The sequence below is a fragment of the Ziziphus jujuba genome, chromosome 12 (genome assembly GCF_031755915.1).
Source record: "Ziziphus jujuba cultivar Dongzao chromosome 12, ASM3175591v1".
NCBI lineage: Eukaryota > Viridiplantae > Streptophyta > Magnoliopsida > Rosales > Rhamnaceae > Ziziphus > Ziziphus jujuba.
Genome location: NC_083390.1, coordinates 4,115,363 through 4,134,447, shown reverse-complemented (window position 1 = coordinate 4,134,447; position 19,085 = coordinate 4,115,363). Strand labels below are relative to the sequence as shown.

General features: G+C 35.1%; 3 protein-coding genes across 14 annotated transcripts; 1 reads left to right on the top strand and 2 right to left on the bottom strand.

The window, feature by feature from the left end:
• Window positions 1-576: 576 nt before the first annotated feature.
• LOC107428387 (probable pre-mRNA-splicing factor ATP-dependent RNA helicase DEAH4) lies at window positions 577-7,644 on the bottom strand. Of its 11 annotated transcripts, none has more exons than XR_003057474.3 (18): window positions 7,136-7,644; window positions 6,670-6,762; window positions 6,473-6,577; window positions 6,104-6,321; window positions 5,750-5,802; window positions 5,503-5,619; window positions 5,322-5,413; window positions 5,110-5,196; window positions 4,038-4,252; window positions 3,851-3,943; window positions 3,506-3,629; window positions 3,169-3,316; window positions 2,748-2,817; window positions 2,401-2,561; window positions 1,819-1,994; window positions 1,455-1,717; window positions 1,177-1,375; window positions 577-957 (listed from the first exon to the last, which is right to left on the bottom strand). XR_003057474.3 is itself a non-coding variant. In XM_025078099.3 (16 exons), the coding sequence occupies exons 1-16, from the start codon at window positions 7,333-7,335 to the stop codon at window positions 1,567-1,569; spliced, it is 2,103 nt and encodes a 700-aa protein (XP_024933867.1). In that variant the 5' UTR covers window positions 7,336-7,644; the 3' UTR covers window positions 577-1,566. The 11 variants fall into 11 exon arrangements, 1 of the variants encoding a protein (XP_024933867.1); XR_003057475.3 differs by having other exon boundaries at window positions 577-857; XR_009635139.1 differs by having other exon boundaries at window positions 1,344-1,375.
• Window positions 7,645-7,908: 264 nt separating this feature from the next.
• LOC107428353 (uncharacterized) lies at window positions 7,909-11,632 on the bottom strand. 2 transcript variants are annotated; one of them, XM_016038875.3, is made up of 4 exons: window positions 11,115-11,632; window positions 10,177-10,455; window positions 9,946-10,083; window positions 7,909-9,863 (listed from the first exon to the last, which is right to left on the bottom strand). In XM_016038875.3, exons 1-4 carry the CDS (start codon window positions 11,436-11,438, stop codon window positions 8,313-8,315), a joined length of 2,292 nt encoding a protein of 763 aa, XP_015894361.1. In that variant the 5' UTR covers window positions 11,439-11,632; the 3' UTR covers window positions 7,909-8,312. The 2 variants fall into 2 exon arrangements, with proteins under 2 accessions (XP_015894361.1, XP_015894362.1); XM_016038876.3 differs by having other exon boundaries at window positions 10,177-10,452.
• Window positions 11,633-15,514: 3,882 nt separating this feature from the next.
• LOC107428380 (NADH dehydrogenase [ubiquinone] flavoprotein 1, mitochondrial) lies at window positions 15,515-18,923 on the top strand. The gene is made up of 3 exons (XM_016038911.4): window positions 15,515-15,746; window positions 16,633-18,102; window positions 18,673-18,923. Exons 1-2 carry the CDS (start codon window positions 15,744-15,746, stop codon window positions 18,088-18,090), a joined length of 1,461 nt encoding a protein of 486 aa, XP_015894397.1. The 5' UTR covers window positions 15,515-15,743; the 3' UTR covers window positions 18,091-18,102; window positions 18,673-18,923.
• The last annotated feature ends 162 nt before the right edge of the window (window positions 18,924-19,085 follow it).

The following is a 19,085-nucleotide window of genomic DNA, read 5'->3' as shown; positions in this document are numbered from 1 at the left end:
CAGAGTCTGGATTGGATTTAATAGATATGATAACTTCATAGGATCTGATCCAGACTGGTTTTTTCATGGCCAAGGACCTCCACTAACACGACTAGCCATTTTGCTTTTCCGTTAATAAAATTTTACATGTCATTAGAATACTTGTGATTGCTATATGTTAAAAATAATAATAATAATAATTAATTAGTTAGTTCGTTAAGCCGGTTGAATAATTTTTTTCTTCTTCCTTTTTTTTTTTTTTTTTGGCTGAAATAAATAATAACTTTGTTATGCATAAAATATACGCCTTTTAATTTACTTATAGATATAGTTTTTATATAATAGATTATCTACCTCGCTTTTATGGTATTATAATAGTAGATATTAATGTGATATAAAATTAACTAGGAATAAAAAAAAGCATAAAAATTTTCAATTATTTTAAAAAAATTCAATATTTTTTGAACAACTTATAAGAATTTAATTAGTTTCTATCGAAGAATTTACCTTCTTTTACTAGATTTTTAAAATTAAAAAACAAAAATAAAAAAATAATTTAAATTATATGATTTGCTAACCCTACTTTTATGCAGTCAATGATAAAAGTGTAGCCCAATAAATCATTTATTAAAGGCATGCACAAGTTAAAAGAGATAGAATTCCCAACTGTGAGACTGACATTGTGCATAGATTTGACGCAGGCTAACCAGCAAGTCCACCCACAGAGACATTGAAAGGGTCCCATCTTCGCCATTCCTCTATCCTATGACGAAGCTTCCCATTCATGGGAGTGCTAATGTCCCGCCCCTCGTTAGGATATGAAAATTTCTATCCTTTGGATGACCTAGCTACTTCACGTCGTTTAATAAAATCTTCCCCTCGAGACAAAAAGATAACAAAGTTGTATCACCGTATCCCTATGCAAACAAGGTCGATTCCTTTTTCTCATCTTCTTGATGATATCCCGAACTGGAAATCCTAAATTATAAAAACCATCAAATATAAGCAATTATTTCCTAACCTATCCACTGGTGTTCTAATTCTTACATTTTTTTTTTCTTTTTTTTTTTTATTTTTTTATTTTTGGGTCCTAATGTAAAAGAAAAAATCAGATCATAGATTAACCGTCATTTTAAGTTGCTAACCGAGCACAATAACACAGAAACCTAGCCTTACAGAAGGAATGCTGCGACCTACTTTTTCATTTTTGTTTGGGGAAGTGAGGTGAAACACCGAAACTGGAAGAAATGAGGAAGGGGACGAAAAGTATCAGTCCAGTTGAGGGGACGATTTATAAAAACTATGGCAGTGCTGGGGTCGGAACCTTAACAATTGATGCCCAGGATTCAAGTCTTCCAACTAACCTCGTATTGTAGATCTATAAGCATGGTTGACACTGAAATGAAAGGAGTTGGGCTCAATAATGAGATCCATAAAAGATAAATCTCGAAAGCCTCATAAGTGAAAGCTCTTACCAGCTTTCTTCCTTCCTGACAAGCTTCATATGCTCACTCCCCACAAATAGAACTGGTTGAAACCAGCAGTTAAGTCGGTATACCTAAGCCAGTAGAAAAATGATGACTAAGCTCATTTCTTTCCCTTACGAGCAAGAAATCGTTCCCTAGCTGCTTGTATTCTATCGTCAGGCTTATCAGGAACCCCAGCAACAACGACCTCTTTCTTTGGCAAGTTTGAATTAATTCCCTCAGTTCCCTCTTCAATATGATTTATCCCTCCACTGCACAGAAGCAAAAGATCAAGCTTATCAATATTCATGTTCAAACTTAAATTACAAACAATATCTCTCTCTGTAAATTGCTTGAAAGGGAAGTGAATTACCTCAGTTTGATGACATTTAGTTTATTAACCTTCTCTATAATAGGTGTCACCCATTTAATATCAACAGAACAAACGGATCGCAAGTATGGGCGTGAGGTTGCAATGAGCTCATGATACAAAACATACTCTGGAAGTTTTCCATCATCATCTGGTTTCAGTACACTGGATGGGTGCACCTAATTTTAAAAAAGAAAAACTTAAGATTATTTGATTGAGAAAAAAAAAATAATAATAATAAACAGGTCTTTGCCTTATGGAAAAAATCCTATACACAAGACACAACACAGGCATGGATCAATGAAAAAAAGAAACGGAAATATTCAACTTAAAAAATGCATAGGGTTTGAGGCTCAAGATTCAAAAAGGATCAAATGAATACCTAGTTAAGGGTTTTAACCTGTTTTAGTGAAAGACACATGGCAACAATTTTATTCCTACTTAAATTAAACTTTTTGAAAGTCATTAGTATAGGGCATATAATATAATTTGATTGTTTGAAAAGTTGAAACGTTAGTCGGTTTTCTGATAAACCATCATCTAAATATGATATGGGAAACACAGATTGAACTTTAAAGTGAATACCTGTACCACTTGGGGTTTAAAGCCCAATGTTCGATAACCATTGTGATACACCATTCTCTCAGCTAGCTGATTAGCATACCCTGTGCACAAAGCCTTCCTCAAATTGAGATAATTGTGTTGGCTTTCTTCCCATCTTCTGCTTGTCTCTACATCTAATGGCCCTGTTTTTCAGAAATAAGATTAACAATAACATCATAGAGACACATATTGGAGGAAAATAGCAAATAAGAAGACAGATCTGAAATAAATAAAGGTTGAATATATTTCCTTATTTTACAGTTTATGCTGATGCTGTGCTCCAACTGCCACATTGTAATAGTGCTCCCTAATTATTTCAGATTACTTACCTTTTGCTATTTTCTGCATTATCTGAGATAACTGTTTCCGAACATCCTTGACAAACTTCATCCCTCTAACCTACAATGGGTAAGAAAGTTTCAGAAATATTATATTATCTTGTTCCATAAGTTCATAACAGGGAAGAACATATGTTAGTCTAATACATGGAAGTTGAAGGGATGCCCTTCTTCTCATGACAAGAAATCAAGGTACTGTTAGAGATGAATAAAAGGCATGCAAAAACAGCCCAGTAGGCCACAGAATGAAAAAAGCAACTAAACAAATGATTGCATGTTGAGAGACAACAAACACTCCCTAAGGAATATCTATGTCACTTCATTCCTCAGTCCTTAATAGTTGATACTTGATATGACACCTGTGACACGATTTTGTCCCAACTATATCATTAACCCAAAATATAAAAACCACCTGCAAGCCATTATCCTTGCACCAATCAATATCATAGTTAGTTCGATGCCAGCATTCAAAGATCTGTAGCAACTGGATATGATCCCCCCAGCCAGATCCATCAGGAAGGTCCACATGATTATGTTTCCTCTTCTTCTCAGTATTCTTGCTGCAAGAGGATATAAAGCTATTATTATCTCAAAAGCAAATTTCCTAGAAGACCAAGAAATTTCATGTGTATAAAACTGTTAATGAAATATTAAGGATATAACTGAAGGTTAATTCAGAAAACAAAATCTTATTATTGTGGTTTATGACATTCAAGGAATTTGCTTATAAGAGACATTTATGTGTTAACCTTCGACCAGGAAGCAATGTGGTTTCTGCAGACAACATAGCAGCAACAGTCAAAGCCTGGGATAAGCAACCATATTCATTTGCTGCCATTAAGGTCCTGGAGAGCGAAGGTTCTAGCGGAAGCTCTACATAGAATTAACACAGATACTCAGTGCACCCACAGAATATTCATCTTTATATTGAAATGATTTCCAACATAAACAAAATATACGAGAAGAAATATGGCCTGAGAATAGATGTTATACATATAAATAAATTCCTTCAAAAAATCAGGTATAATTTGAAATGGTGGCAACATGAAGCTACCACAGACATATTATGCAATAGGGGGATGCAGATCCAATACCAGCCATTGTTCGCCCAACTTTTGTGATCAATCCATTTTCATCGATAGCATCAATGAGATATAATTGCTTCAAAGCATCTTCTAAAGACTCAGCTGCAACAAAGCCAACAACATGTTTTAAAACCATCCAGGAATCTAAAATTGTACGCCAAGGAGACAAAATCTTCATAGATAAATGCCTTCTTACATGAAGGGGAATCAAGAAAATCAAATTTGAGGATATCAATATCAGCGAGGTCCAATGATTTCAAATAAAGAACAGTTCCAGCAAGGGAAGATCGCTGTATTTCAGGAACTGTTACATCCAGGAAATCATCATGGTAAACTGTGGAAGGGTATAGCCGATAGCACTTCCCTGGACGTGTTCTTCCTGCTCGACCTGCACGTTGATTTGCTTGTACTCTGCAATTATATGATACCAAATCTATTAAATTAATAAATAAATACATAGTTCTCAGTGATCTCTTTGTCATAAAAGAAAATCATACAATGAATATGGCCACCATAGACAACATTTCTATCAGACAAAGTTAGAAACTTCCTACAGCCTATCTTGACAACAACTCTCCACAACCTTCATTGAAATAGATACTTCTATTACATTAATGGTAAGAAAGCAGCCTTGATCTCATCCTTCCTTTGAGATGCCATGGATACACCACAGCCTCACAATGGTTTTGGGAATCTTTATCTTAAAGTGAAAAAGAAAACTTTTTCCATACAAGGACCTGCTACTATATAAGAAACTATTTTAGCAGAAAATACTAACAAAGATTTCATTCTTGCCACATAAATGTAGTTAAGAAGATGAAAGAGAATAAATCAGATAAAAACCAAGCAACAAAGGTGCTTCAATTGCAACAACTTTCAGGTAGGGAGCAAGAGATCGAGGAATTTCCAGAACACATATATCAGGAAGTTAAATCAAGACTACAACTCATCTTAGCATTAAAAACCTTGAAAGCTTATCATAAAATGGGCAATGAGTATGAATGAGGAAGAACAAGAAGAAGAAAAATTAATTTAATTGTTACAGGAAGGAGCATGGAAATTCATACCCCTTTTACTTGCTCATCAAAATCATATACAAAATTAGAAAATGTCCCAAGTGAGAGAAAGAAAAAAAGAGAAAACAATGTTTAATGAAGGAAAACATGACTGAACTAAATCAGTGCAAAACACACAGATACAAAGATAAATTCAAATTGAAGGATGGTAATGATAAAGCAATATTGAACCATGAAAGATCAGCTCCATACTTGCTAATTTGAACAACATCAAGAGAGTACATGCCAGTTGATGGGTTGTACTGCCTTTGCTTAACATAACCAGAATCAATAACATACCTAACATTGACATAAATTAAAAGAATCAGAATATAGTTTAGCATCAAGCAAACAATGATGAGAATATTAATTCAAAACTGAGAAAATAAAAACTGATCGATAATCTTCTACAATGGTTCTCTTACACAACACCATCCACAGTCAGAGAAGTTTCAGCAATGTTTGTGGCAACAATTATTCGCCTACAGTTTGGTGGCGGAGGGCTAAACACACGTACCTGTGTGACCACAGCAAATATTAGCATTAAGACAGAGAAATAATATGGGTGTTTAAAAGACATCAAATATATAAGTACTAAAGACTTGCCTGCATTTCAGGCGGCAAAGAACCATGAAGGGGAAGGATTATGGCATCCATGCAAGATCCTTCCTCCAGGCTTCTGATTTTCTCTTCTAATTTTGAAACCAACTTCTCTATATCATCCTACATATAGTGGAACATTTTTTTATAAATTGATGCATTAACAACAAACAAATCAAAATTACAAACCAATTTTCACAAACAAATGGGGTAGACTGAATGCACTCCCCAGAGAGAGAGAGAGATATCACACCTGTCCAGTCATAAATATTAAGACATCACCTTCTGGTTCCTTAATATGTATATCTACAAAAAGACACATAGTTGTTACAATCTCATTAATAATTGCAACTTTCGAAATTGAAGAGGAGTATCAAGGAAAACAAGTTTCCGATCCCTAAATTTGATCAACATAAGGAATCTTAAGTCAACATAGAAAGGAAATGAGCCCCTTTGTTCTCTCCTAAGGTGCTACCATACCAAGTATTCCCATAAGTGTAACGATAAAACAAGAAAGGTTTAGAAAAATAATTAAAGAAGCTGCAATGGAAATGAAAGAATGGACATAAATCATACTTCAATAAGTAAACTAAATTCCTAATCATACCAAGAGCTGTTTTTAAAGATGTCTCCAGATAGCTTTTGGGACGCTCCTTGCTGTACAATATTTCAACAGGGTATAACTTCCCTGGAACAGTCATTACAGGGCAATTTGAAAAGAATTTTGATACTTTATCACCATCAAGAGTAGCTGAAGTAATGAGAACTTTTAAATTTGAGGCAGGCCGTTTAACCAAGCGTTTCATCAATCCCAGCAATATGTCTCTGGAATAGAAAAAATAGAAACTTTTTACATTTTACATATATTGCAAAGGAGTAAAGAAACAAGTAACAAAGATGCGGAAGTTTAAATGTTTAAATTTAACAAAGGTTTAACTCAGAAACACATAAGATGAAAATAGATGGTAAAACTTACGTGTTTAGACTCCTTTCATGAGCTTCATCTAGTATTATAACCGAATATTCATTAAGCTCTGGATTCGCCAGGCTTTCACGAAGCATAACTCCATCAGTAAGGTATCTGATCAATTTTACAAATCGACAGTAAGAGCTCAAACAGATTTAATAGCATACAAACTGGCTAGAAAATTGAAATTAAACCAATAGTCTTACTTTATGCGGGTTCTTTCTGAGGTTCTATCTTCAAATCTGATGGCATATCCAACTTCCTCACCAAGAGGAACATCAAGCTCCTGTGCAACACGTCTGTGGAAAGTAAAAAAAAAAAAAAAAATATATATATATATATACATACATACATATACAAGAAGATAAAAAGAAAAATTCATAATGTTGGTCCAAAATCAGCAACTCAGAAAATAACCTACATAAAAATGTTGCCAATAATTTTATTTTATCTATATAAGTCTCAACTTAATTAAGTAACATGACAAGCTAAGGGGAACTTTTACGCTTAATCTAAATTTCAAGAAAATAGAAAACTAATTTTCAATCTATCAGCCCTAAATCCTAAAAACCCTAAAAATTGTACATATTCCAACGAGCACGAGTTGAAAATCACCACCAAAATCAATAACACAAGCCGATGAAACAAAGAAATGGTTGTTTAACGCTGTACCTTGCGACGGAGACTGCGGCAACTCGGCGCGGCTGAGTGACGCCGATGATTCCAGATTTGGTATAGCCTCTTCGGTGCAGCATCTGAGAGAGTTGCGTGCTCTTTCCCGAACCGGTCTCTCCGATTAGAACCACAACTGGATGCTGTTCCACCGTTTCTAAAATTTTCTCTTCGAATTGGACAATAGGAAGGTTCGCCATTGATGAACCAGACTAAAAAGCTCCCAACTCGCAGTTGCAGAGTGAACTAAAATTGAGATTTTGGGAAAATTATTAGAATAAAGAAAGAAAAAAAAAATTTTGAAATGTGCAACAAGATGTTACAAATATTTCAAACACTTTGTTCAGGCCTCTTGTTGAGTGTCAGAGTGGCACACTGGCACCGTTACTTCGCGCGGCGGTGACTTCATCCTTTCAAATTTAAGGGTCATAATTTATGATTACATAATTTTGTTATGGCGTCCCAAAACATAATTTTCTTTGGACCATCCGAAGTTCCGAACAAATAATTTGTTTACAAAATTTTTGATACTAGATACTAATGTAGTAATTTGTTATCGGTTCATAAATATTTACAATAGTGAACCTAATAAAATAATGTCGTATTATTTAGTATTCAAAATTTTGTTTATAATAATTAATATTATTGCTTAGAGTGTATCTGGATGTCAATATGAATGAATTGACATATTATCTTTAAATTAATGTGATTCATTACTATTTGCATTTAAATATAAACTATAAATGAATACTCAGCAAATATTTAAAAAAAAAAAAAAAAAAAAAAAAACTTTGTCCCTGCTAAATAACACTTGGATTACAAGCTGTATACACTATAATTTACATGCTTCTTGCAAAGTAGGTTGGATCAGCAGGCTCACACAGACTCTTTGGTCGTAACTCAGACAATACCAATGCAGTCTGGGAACAGGTGGTCGACTGGCCATGGCTGAAAATGTAGCTGAGCGTTTGCTTAGGAAAATGCTAAATTGGTGAAAGTGACATGTAAAGAAACCGGAACATCAATTTTGTGAAGCACATCTCTTAACATGCTAATTCCTGGTTAATTAGCACTACTACTGACATGTGTTGCCGAAAACTATAGAAATACAACATCAAGTACTTTCCTACCTGCTCTGCAGATATACTCTTAAAAACCAACATTTTGTACGTCAATTTCAAACAATCGTTTTCTTGCCAAAAATAGCATCCCTTGTCACAATTTTGATACCTCTCACCCACATCTGGGCCATTTCAACACCGCCTTCACACACAAAATGCATATCCTTGTTCTTTGTGGTCACAACATGGAACAATCCCGGCTCATCAGTATCGAATTTCCTCCTGCGATTCCACCTGAATTTGTCACTTGGTCCAATATCAGCTGCCTTGCAAATCACATTTCTCTTACTTGATTTCCCCCACCGCAAAACCCCAGCAGCCACCACCATCCTCAGTGTTTTACTGTGAGGAGCTCCTTTACCGCACTTCGTGTGCTTCTTTACACGAGCACCACCAACAACTAGTTTCCGCGCTCGTTCATCCAATATCACTTGCTCAGCATTGTTACCAATCCCATTTTTCCTTGCAAGGGACAGTGCTGTTTCCTGTCTTGCATTCACAATTTCACAACTAGCCCCAAAAGAGATCAAAAGCTCACATACTTCGGCATGCCCTCCACTTGCTGCTAACATCAATGCTGTATATCCATCACTATCAAGCGCATTGACATCGCAAACCCCGCCTAACAACCTTTTAACTGAATCTACTTCTCCCCGACGAGCTGCTCGGTGTAGAGTGAAAAACCGGAGTGAACTGTTATATCTTGTTTCAAGCGCATGTTCAAGCATTACCTTTTCGAACTCATCACCGTTCTGATTTACTTCTGATAGTTTCATCGCGGTCTGGTCGTATTTGTTATGGAGCTTCACATTAGCCCCAGCATTAACAAGCAACTTGAAAGCCTCCAAATGACCACCTGCAGCAGCTACCATTGCAGCCGTGAATCCATTTTCGTCTTGTTCGTCGAGATCAATTTGTGCTCTCTCAACAAGCTTTTTCATAGCCTCAATTTCATTTGCTCTTGTAACAAACATCAGAGGAGAAAACATGGACTTGTTGCTCGATTTAACAACCTTCCCTTCTTGAATTACATCCACAACTGCTTGTTGGAATCCAAGAGACCACCGAGCCGCTTCTGCAATTGATCTTGCACATTGACCAGCAGGATTAACCAGACCGAAATCGGCTCCTGCTGAAGCAAGAATTCTAAGGCATTCCTCATGTTTATGTCTGGCGCAGATCATCAGCGCGGTTTCTCCATAGCCTGTCCGAGAGTCGACATTGCAGCCAGAGTTAACCAGCAGTTGTAGAATTTTGCCTAATCCAAGCTTTGCAGCCAAGTGAATTGGGCGTAGTAGCTCCATTTTCGAAGTTGTCTTGATCGGAACTTCAACATCCGCACCGCAATTCAATAGCACATCTACAGCTCTTGCATTGTTGCATATGATGGCATGGTGGATAAGAGTCCTCCCGAAGTGAGGAATGTTAGGGGAAATATATTGGAGGAGCATGCGCAAGATACCACCGCTGGCCTCGAAGTATTCCACAGCACACCAAGTGACACAGTAAGCCTCAGCTAGTCCTGCACCTACACGAAAATCTTCTCCTGTATCCATCTCCCAAGACCAAGCTCCCAATTTCACTTTGATATCTGTTCGCACTCCTGCCTGTTTTATTTTGTTTCAGAAGGTTTAAAAAAAAAAAAAAAACAAAACAAAAATAAGCAAAAGCAGAATTTCGAATGCTTACTTGCAACAGGAGTCTGACAACGTTTGTTTGCCGGCTAACAATGGCAGCAACAAGTGCATAACAATTGACATTGGCGTGGAGAGTTGGCTTAGAAGATTGAAGTAGCAACCGATCAGTTGCATTGGCATCGACTCCACACTACAAAAATAGAGATCAAGCATAGAAATATTGGAATAGTGCAAAAATTTTGAAGATTTAAGATATTGAAAATGGGTCTTAAGAATTAATTACCTTGAGGAGTGTATCAACTACATCAACAAGTCCTCTGCAAGAGGCAGATACAAGAGCATGAACAGCAGCTTGAGGACGTATCATATCGGACGCCATTAGCATCTCAGCAGCTCTGGCCCTTCCCAAGTAGCTTGCCTCCAATAATGCCTCCTCACATGCCTCCTGATATGCCCCTGAACTTATTAAGACTTGTAGTATTTTTAGGTGGTCTTCTCTCACTGCTGCTGTTGTTGCATAGCCTCGAAACAGTTTCTGATTCACATTGGCTCCGACACTCTGCTACATTAACTCGGTTTAAACCAGATATCAAACGGATTTTCAATGAAATTATATAAAATAATAATAATAATGATAAAATAAAAACGTTAAGATTGGCAAACAGTTAAAAAATATATAATGTAAATGCATTTGGCTAATGAGGAAAAATAATGATAATAATAATAATATTGTTTCCTGAAATCCCGAAGAATATTACTAATTTTAATGGACTTATTATATGGGTCTATAGATGTCATATATGTGAGATTCTGTGTGCATGTATTTCGCTGGAGAAAAAAACTTAACAAAAGGGAAAAAAAAAATTGCCAAAACTTATCAATTAGATGCGTATGGTAATATCTAATAAACGTTTATCTCTCATACGTCAGTTACAGAAAAACAGATATGGGATAACAATAAAGATTGTGATAATAATCATAAAAATAATATTAATAATTTACAGTAAACAAATAAGTAAACATGAATGCCTAAAAACCAAGTAAAATCCAAAGAACATTACTTGGAACGAAGATCACACAGTACAGATTACTTTGCAGAAATCGAAACTAATGAGTTTAATGGGAACTTTGAATATCATACAAATAACAGCAACAGAGAGCATAAAATAATTTGAGACCGGAAAAATAACATATGGTACATAATCAGAAAGAAATGTTTACCAGCAACTTTCTAACAAGTGCTAAATTTCCCGAGTGTGCAGCGAGGAACAGTGCAGTAACCTCGGTCTTGAACTCCTCGTACTCAACACGAACTTCGTGAGCCAACTCGCCGTGCAAAACGATCTCTGTCTTTTTAGCTTTCAAACTCACTGTACCAACGAAGTTCACGTCCACGAAAGAATCAGCAATCCATTCACAAGCCAATTTTAAATCATTATTATGCGCAGCGTCGACGAGCCTCTGTGAAACCTCAGCTTCATAGTCGACAGGAAACACCTGCTTTCCGACAAGATATCCGGCGTTCGAGTTTCCGAACACTGTCATTTCCGATGAAGTGAACTGTCTGGCTCAGCAAATTTGGTTCGTCTAAATTCGGCTAAGCGAGATATTATTCACAAAGAGAGAGAAGAGAAAGAGAGAGATTCGGCGTGAACGAGAAGCTTGAGAAAACATAGAAGAGACCGGAACACAGAGAGAGAGAGAGAGAGAGAGAGAGAGCGCGAGAGGAAACACATGCGGATTGGTGAGCCGTCGTTTACCGAGGTTTACCATATATTTGACCTCGTCGTAATTAGCCATTTCACAATGTTAAATCCGTGGGGTCCAGTGAAAAATTTTACAAAAATGAACAAGCAAAAACGACATAAATATAAAAATAAATATAAGAGTTTTTTTTTTTTTTAAGTAAAATTAAAGAGTTGTTGGTGTTTGATCGAGAATTCCCAATGTTTTTTATAACTGATGAATTGAATTGGAATTATCTCATTTTGTATTAAACATTTTAAGAAGTTTGAAAATCTCATTTTTTATGTATTTATTTATTTCATTCATTCATTGTTAATCAAGTGTTGAGATTTTTTTTTATTCAACATCAGATTTTCTTTTTTCCTTTTTTAATAAAACGTTTAGGTTATCTTTTTTTTTTTTTTCCCTGAAATAACGTTTAGATTATCTTGAATGTACATGAATCAACCAAGATTTAATTAAAGTTTAATAATATGGTTCATGTTTTTTTTATTTGTATTAGGATATATTTAATTGGTTTAACTAAAAGTGGCATTTTGGGGAATCCAAATGTCCCTCTAATAGTTTCTGATGTTTAAGATTAGCAATCTAATATAAAAACACTGGGATAAGATTATAAGTAAACCAAATTATTGAAAAAGCATTATGCAATTGGATTAATTTGGGATGTAGATTTAATTCAAGTTTAATAATATGGTTCATGTTTTTTTTATTTATATTTGGGTATATTAATTGGATTAACTAAAAGTGGCATTACGGGGAATCCAAATGTCCCTCTAATAGTTTCTAATATCTAAGTTTAGCAAATAATGGGATGAGATTATAAGAAAATCAAATTATTGAAAAGCATTATGCAATTGGATAAATTTGGGATTGGTTCGTATATATATCCACACCTTCAATTAACAAAATTAGTTATAAGATTTTTAGTGTATTTTTATCAAGTTTGATAATATTTATAATCATACACAATTATAGCTTAGTTGCTTAATTATGTGTTATATGTGTAGTGTATAAGTCCAGAATATATGACTAAATTAAATTAAGACAATATAAATTCTTTAAATATGTGTAAAAGTAGAAGAAAAGTAAATATTTTCTTTCCAAAAGTAATCCTCTGCTGGAAACAAAATTGCAAGCCGATCATCCATATGACACAAGGAATATATATGGTGCTTAAATTTGCAGTAATACTGGCAAAGATCAAGGTACCAAGCAAAGATTCCGATCCATCCGAGATTGTCTTGCTCGAATTGGATTCAGCGATCGGTCAATTGTCAAACATTGCATATCCTTGATTTTAACTACATTAATTGATTAATTGTTTTCGAGCACATAGAAGTCAGAAAATTCCACTGACCACGAGATCATATCCCGAAGAATGTTTTTTTTTTTTTTTTTTTTTTTTGGTTGTAAAAAACAACCGGAATTGGCCTGCATTTTGTTTGGATTTTAGTGCAAAATACAAAGGAATTATGTGGAAACAACGATCTTTCGTAATAAATAAGTCACCGTTTGTTGTTGGCTTCCTTCATAAAGAAATAGAACAAAAAAATTAGGTATTTTGGGTGGCCTGCCGTACATTCTTTTTCTTCTGTTATCAAATTAACAACAATAGTACATTATATATATATATATATATATATATATATATATATGTAATATGGATAAGATTATGCTACAATAGCATTATAAGGAAGAAAACTGGGTATAATTTGTTGCAATATGAAAAAATCAAACTTTTTTTAATGATAAATGAAATTTTGATAAAGACATATTATTGATTGGCCAAATGACGGTTAGTCCGTCCTTGACCACATTATGATAAGAAATGTATTTTTTTTTATTTTTTTTTTTGGGTTAGTCTAACACGTAAAGGAACAATCTTTCTCTTTCAATAACATAAATAATCATTTCAAAACAAAAAAAAAAATTAATGAATTTTGATTAACCACATTTTAGTTATTCAAACAATTTACAAATCATGAATAAGAAATATAATTTTTTTTTAAAAGATTATTCGTGATGGAAAATTGATTATTGGTGCAAAATCTCCCAATGTTCATCATCAAAGGAGGGCAAGTTGCTTACAACATACAAACTTTGGCAAATAATGCATAGGCATCATGCGGCAACAAAACATGTGAGTACCTCCTCAGCATTAGTGGGTTGTGGGGGGGACTTTGTCTTTCAAAGTGGGGACGTTGGTAGAAACAAGTAGAAATTTTTTTTCCTCCATTTCTTTCTTTCGGATCTACAAGCTTCAAGTCCTAGCTCTGCCTCATTACCACGCCCTTCCTCTATGTACTAATTTGAATGCACGCGAGCCTCCCTCTTTGCGTTGATGAATAAGTGTGATCCATTCCATACAATGTGTTACAGAACAAATGTACATGACATGCCCTCATCTGTTTTAGCATTAAAAGAAGGTTCAAATTATTTACTTTTTAGCGTCTAAAAAAGAAAATTATACCACTTCATTTGTACTGTAATTTAAGTTGAGGTTAAAATTTTTTATTTATATTTATTTATTTATTTTGTAAGAACATATTATACAGAAGCTACAAACTAGAAAGGCATAATAACCCTGAGGGGATGCTTCAATACTCAAATGTTGTCTTTGAGAAATGGGACATTGGGATCCCTCTTCCATGTTCAATTTTGTTGTTTGTAGGATGATTATAGGACCACCCACTTACCTCTAGAAGCTACATTCCACAAATAAACCAGACAAATTATTGGGACTTGGGAAGCCTGCAATCAAACCAAACAATACAAACCAATTGAATACGGTAAATAATTGTCAATGAGTTCCTGAAAATCAAAGACAGCCTACAAAATTGGGTTTTGTTTTGAATATGAGTAGAGTAGTGCAAGCTTTTCTTAAACTAGAAGGAACATGTTGAGGTCCTGCCTAAAAGGATATAGCTCATCAAAGGGTCAAGCCGCAATTTACATAAGAAGTAAAGGCTTCTGGAACCTTTTTCATTATTCTTAAAAGTAATAATATATTGGCTTTTATTGAATATTTATTAATATTCTGACAGCAATTAGCTAAAATTTTTAGTTTTTGTCTTCTTGGATGTTTAAACTTCGCAAATTTTTTTTTTTAATTGTTTAATAAATATATTTTATAATGGTTGTAGTTTTTGTTTTTGTATTTTTAATAGACGATGAAGTAGACAAGACGAAGGAAGATGGAGAACAGTAAGTGATATGTGAGTGAGAGCATGGTGGAAACAATTGGGCATGTTTGGCCATTAGAATTTTAAAATAGTTTTCTGTTTTATAAAACATAAAATTATTTTCAAAACAAAAAATTATTTAGTCATTAGTTTTCAAAAATAATTTTAAAAAATAAATTAAAAAAATTTAGAAAATATTAAAATAATATTTCCATTTTTTGTTTTTTAATTTTGAAAATTATTTTTAAACATTATTGACCAAATATTTTTGTTTTCAAAAAACAAATAAAAATAATTTTTATTTTTATTTTTAAAATAATATTTTAAAAACTAAAAGCAAAAAACATAGCTAAATAGGACCAAAAGTTTTTGAAATCACTCTACATAGTTTTAAAATCATTATATAGAAACTATAAAAAAGTAAGTTATTAAAAAAAAAAAAAGATAAAAAAAGAAAAAAAAAAAAAAGAAGTGAGTGTATGTAAAAATCTTATTTTGTGCATTTGGAAACATCAACATCTTTAATAGGTGGGAGTCGGCTGGCGGGCTTATAGCTCTGTGTTCTCAGGATGGGTATGGGCTTATTTTTCGCCATTGTTCAAGCCCAATGTAAAAGCAGAAACAAGTACGCGAATCAGAACCGTTGATCAGCATTCCAAATTGATTCAACACAATTTCTCACTTCTCTACGTGTTATCTGTGCTCATCACAGAACCCAAGTCAATCTCAAGCCGTTAGATGAACGATTACCAGCAATCAAGTTTGATCAATAAATTCACACCGTCGATCTCGCATATCAAGGTCCGCGAGAGTAGGGAGCTTTTTCCCACCTGCATCATCATCTTCATCTGAAAGGTCTCGTTCTCGTCGATTACTCGATTCGGTGACAGTCAAGGTTCGTCTGCATCGTTTATTTTCTATGGTAAGCAATCAGCTTCATTTCTTAGCTCGCATTTTCTCACTCAATTTCGGAGTGTTTTCTGGCTTACCAATCACTGCCTTAGGGTTTCGTTCTCATTGACATGCATTTTCATATTTTTTCCTCCTGCCTTGTTTTCCCTTATTTTCTGTGTGGTACTCTATTCAATTTAGCATACAAAATGGTATTAAAGCTTGATTCTTTCATTTGTAGTAGATCTGGTATGGTTGCTTTTTCTCCGTTGGTTTCTGTTTGGTTGCTGTGAAAAACAGAGGGAAAGTAACTGGCAGTGGAAGGAAAATTTGGTTGTAAATGTGTTATTTGGGTTTCCACAGTGTGTGGGAGCTGTCGTTAGATAAACTCTAGCATTTTATTTGCCTTGATTCATATAAAAATCTTGACTTTAGGTTCCTACATGATTAAAAAATTATTTGAACTGCCAAGTTTAGTTCTCATTCATTGTTATAATCTTTAAATATCTGACTGTTATTTGCGGAATGGAGAATTCAACTTGGTTTCGCCCCCTTTAATGGAACAATTTGGTTTCCTGAAAGGAAATTTTCCAGTGAATGAAAATTTATTGCGATTTCTTTCCTCGTGCAACTTTCTTGCAATTCAATATCTAGTTTATTCAGAAACATTCAGGATGAATTGTGAATAACCATGTTACAAACTGAAAATTGAATGTTGTAGATATATGCCTTTTTCTTCTCACATCAATGTGCCACCATGAAAACCATCTTATATGTTTCTTTTTTTTTTTATAATTTTTTTTTTAATTGTTGTGTGTGTGCCCTGAAGGATACATTTTATAGATGGATATTTTGTTTAAGAAATTCAATTTATGGAACTTATTTTTTGGGCACGATACTGCTTGAATATTTCATAGGCACCCATTAGGGGCATTCTGTCTCTACAAAGGGCAGCTTTGGCTCGGCATCACAGTGAAAAGTGGGGCATAGCCTTCAAATCATTTAGCACCCAAGGTGGAGCACCAGCTGGTGCTCCACAGCCCCCACCACCTCCCCCTCCTCCTGAGAAAACCCATTTTGGTGGCTTGAAGGATGAAGACCGAATTTTTACCAACTTATATGGTTTGCATGATCCTTTTCTCAAAGGAGCCATGAAACGAGGTGATTGGTATAGAACAAAAGATTTAGTACTCAAAGGTGCTGATTGGATTGTGAATGAAATGAAGAAGTCTGGCCTCCGTGGACGTGGTGGTGCTGGTTTTCCATCTGGCCTCAAGTGGTCTTTTATGCCAAAAGTGTCTGATGGCCGTCCTTCCTATCTGGTTGTCAATGCTGATGAAAGTGAACCTGGAACCTGTAAGGACAGAGAAATTATGCGGCATGATCCACACAAACTATTGGAGGGTTGTCTGATTGCTGGAGTAGGAATGAGGGCTACTGCTGCTTATATCTACATAAGGGGTGAATATGTGAATGAACGGTTAAACCTTGAAAAAGCACGAAAAGAAGCTTATGCAGCTGGACTATTGGGCAAGAATGCATGTGGATCTGGTTATGATTTTGATGTTCACATACATTATGGTGCTGGTGCTTATATTTGTGGTGAAGAAACTGCGCTTTTGGAGAGCCTTGAAGGGAAACAAGGGAAGCCAAGACTGAAGCCTCCCTTCCCAGCTAATGCAGGTTTATATGGCTGCCCAAGCACTGTTACAAATGTTGAAACAGTAGCTGTTTCTCCCACCATTTTAAGGCGCGGCCCAGAATGGTTTGCCAGCTTTGGTAGGAAGAATAATTCCGGGACAAAATTGTTCTGTGTGTCTGGACATGTGAACAAGCCTTGCACTGTTGAAGAGGAAATGAGTATACCATTAAAAGAGTTGATAGAGAGGCATTGTGGAGGTGTTAGAGGTGGATGGGACAACTTACTTGCAGTAATTCCTGGTGGTTCATCTGTTCCTTTGCTTCCCAAGCATATATGTGATGACGTCCTAATGGATTATGATGCACTCAAGGCTGTCACGTCAGGATTGGGGACTGCAGCTGTAATCGTTATGGATAAATCAACCGATGTAGTGGATGCAATTGCCAGACTTTCTTACTTCTACAAGCATGAGAGCTGTGGACAATGCACACCATGCAGGGAGGGGACAGGATGGCTTTGGATGATCATGGAAAGATTGAAGGTTGGAAATGCAAAATTGGAAGAAATTGATATGCTTCAGGAGCTGACGAAGCAGATTGAAGGCCACACAATCTGTGCATTGGGTGATGCTGCTGCTTGGCCCGTGCAGGGTCTTATAAGGCATTTTAGGCCGGAGCTTGAAAGAAGGATTAGGGAGCGTGCAGAGAGGGAATTGCTGGAGGCTGCAGCTTAAATGTATACACAGGTAGCTTCTTGCATATTTTTTATGTTTATCTCTGAAATGGAATTTATACGTAATAATACTGATAATAATAAATAAAAAAAAGGTAGAAGATTTGTAACCTCAACTTGGATCATTTGGCTTGATAAATTGTTTTCCTTTTTGGTTACAAAATATGTAGAGCAGATATAGAATTTTGAGGGTTGATATGGAAGAATGAATCTCTGTGAATCTCTGTTAGTAAGAGTGTTGTTGGTATAAGAAGGGGGAAAATATAAAAAATTCAATCTCTAAGTTGGTAACACTTGTGCAAATGATGGTCTTGACTTAACCTATAAGAAGAGGGCTGCCTTTCTTTCTGGTACCGGAGCAGCTAATTTAGTTGTTTAGTTCTAGAGGAGTTTCAACTGGATCACATTTCCATGAAATGAAGAAAATACAGTCCCATTTCTGTGCATTGGTGCACCATATATCATGTGTCATACCATCTTCATTGCTGCCACGAGTATGCTGCTAAGTTATAAATAATATTTTCTGATGGCTTTTTCTGTTTCGTCCATAACTCATTAACTTGTTTTCCCTTCTGCTGTGTAGGAAAATTCCTACTGTTATGATGGAAAGAAATAAAAGCGAGTGCTCCAGATTTTGGAAGTATAAGTGACTCGAGCATCTGGTGCTATTGTTGGCATTTTGTTGTTTTTAAGCTGTATCAATTACTGTCCCAGATAAACTATGATTTGGTTCATGTGTGATGAGCAGGGATGATCTCTGTTATCTGTTTTATGGATACTTATTGATGAATTTTTGTTAATAATATCTATATTCTGACTTTTATTGACATAAAAGTATCAATTGAAGCATCATATTTACAAAAGAAACTCGCAACTTTAGGATTTGCTCCAAGTTGGAAAAAGGAACATAAAAAAAAGTATTGAGAGAGAGAGAGAGAGTGAGAGAGTGGCAGCTCATTTTCACCCTGTCTCGGTTTAATTAAACCTTTTTATTTT

Excerpts from the sequence above, each read along its gene's own strand:
- LOC107428387 (XM_025078099.3), bottom strand. The coding sequence starts at position 7,335 with ATGGCGAACCTTCCTATTGTCCAATTCGAAGAGAAAATTTTAGAAACG. Across the intron at positions 3,630-3,850 it reads AGTTGGGCGAACAATGGCTG|AGCTTCCGCTAGAACCTTCG; the intron begins GTATTGGATCTG and ends AATTCTATGTAG. Across the intron at positions 2,818-3,168 it reads GCAAGGATAATGGCTTGCAG|GTTAGAGGGATGAAGTTTGT; the intron begins GTGGTTTTTATA and ends TACCCATTGTAG.
- LOC107428353 (XM_016038875.3), bottom strand. The coding sequence starts at position 11,438 with ATGACAGTGTTCGGAAACTCGAACGCCGGATATCTTGTCGGAAAGCAG. Across the intron at positions 10,456-11,114 it reads CACTTGTTAGAAAGTTGCTG|CAGAGTGTCGGAGCCAATGT; the intron begins GTAAACATTTCT and ends GAGTTAATGTAG. Across the intron at positions 9,864-9,945 it reads TTGTCAGACTCCTGTTGCAA|GCAGGAGTGCGAACAGATAT; the intron begins GTAAGCATTCGA and ends AAAATAAAACAG.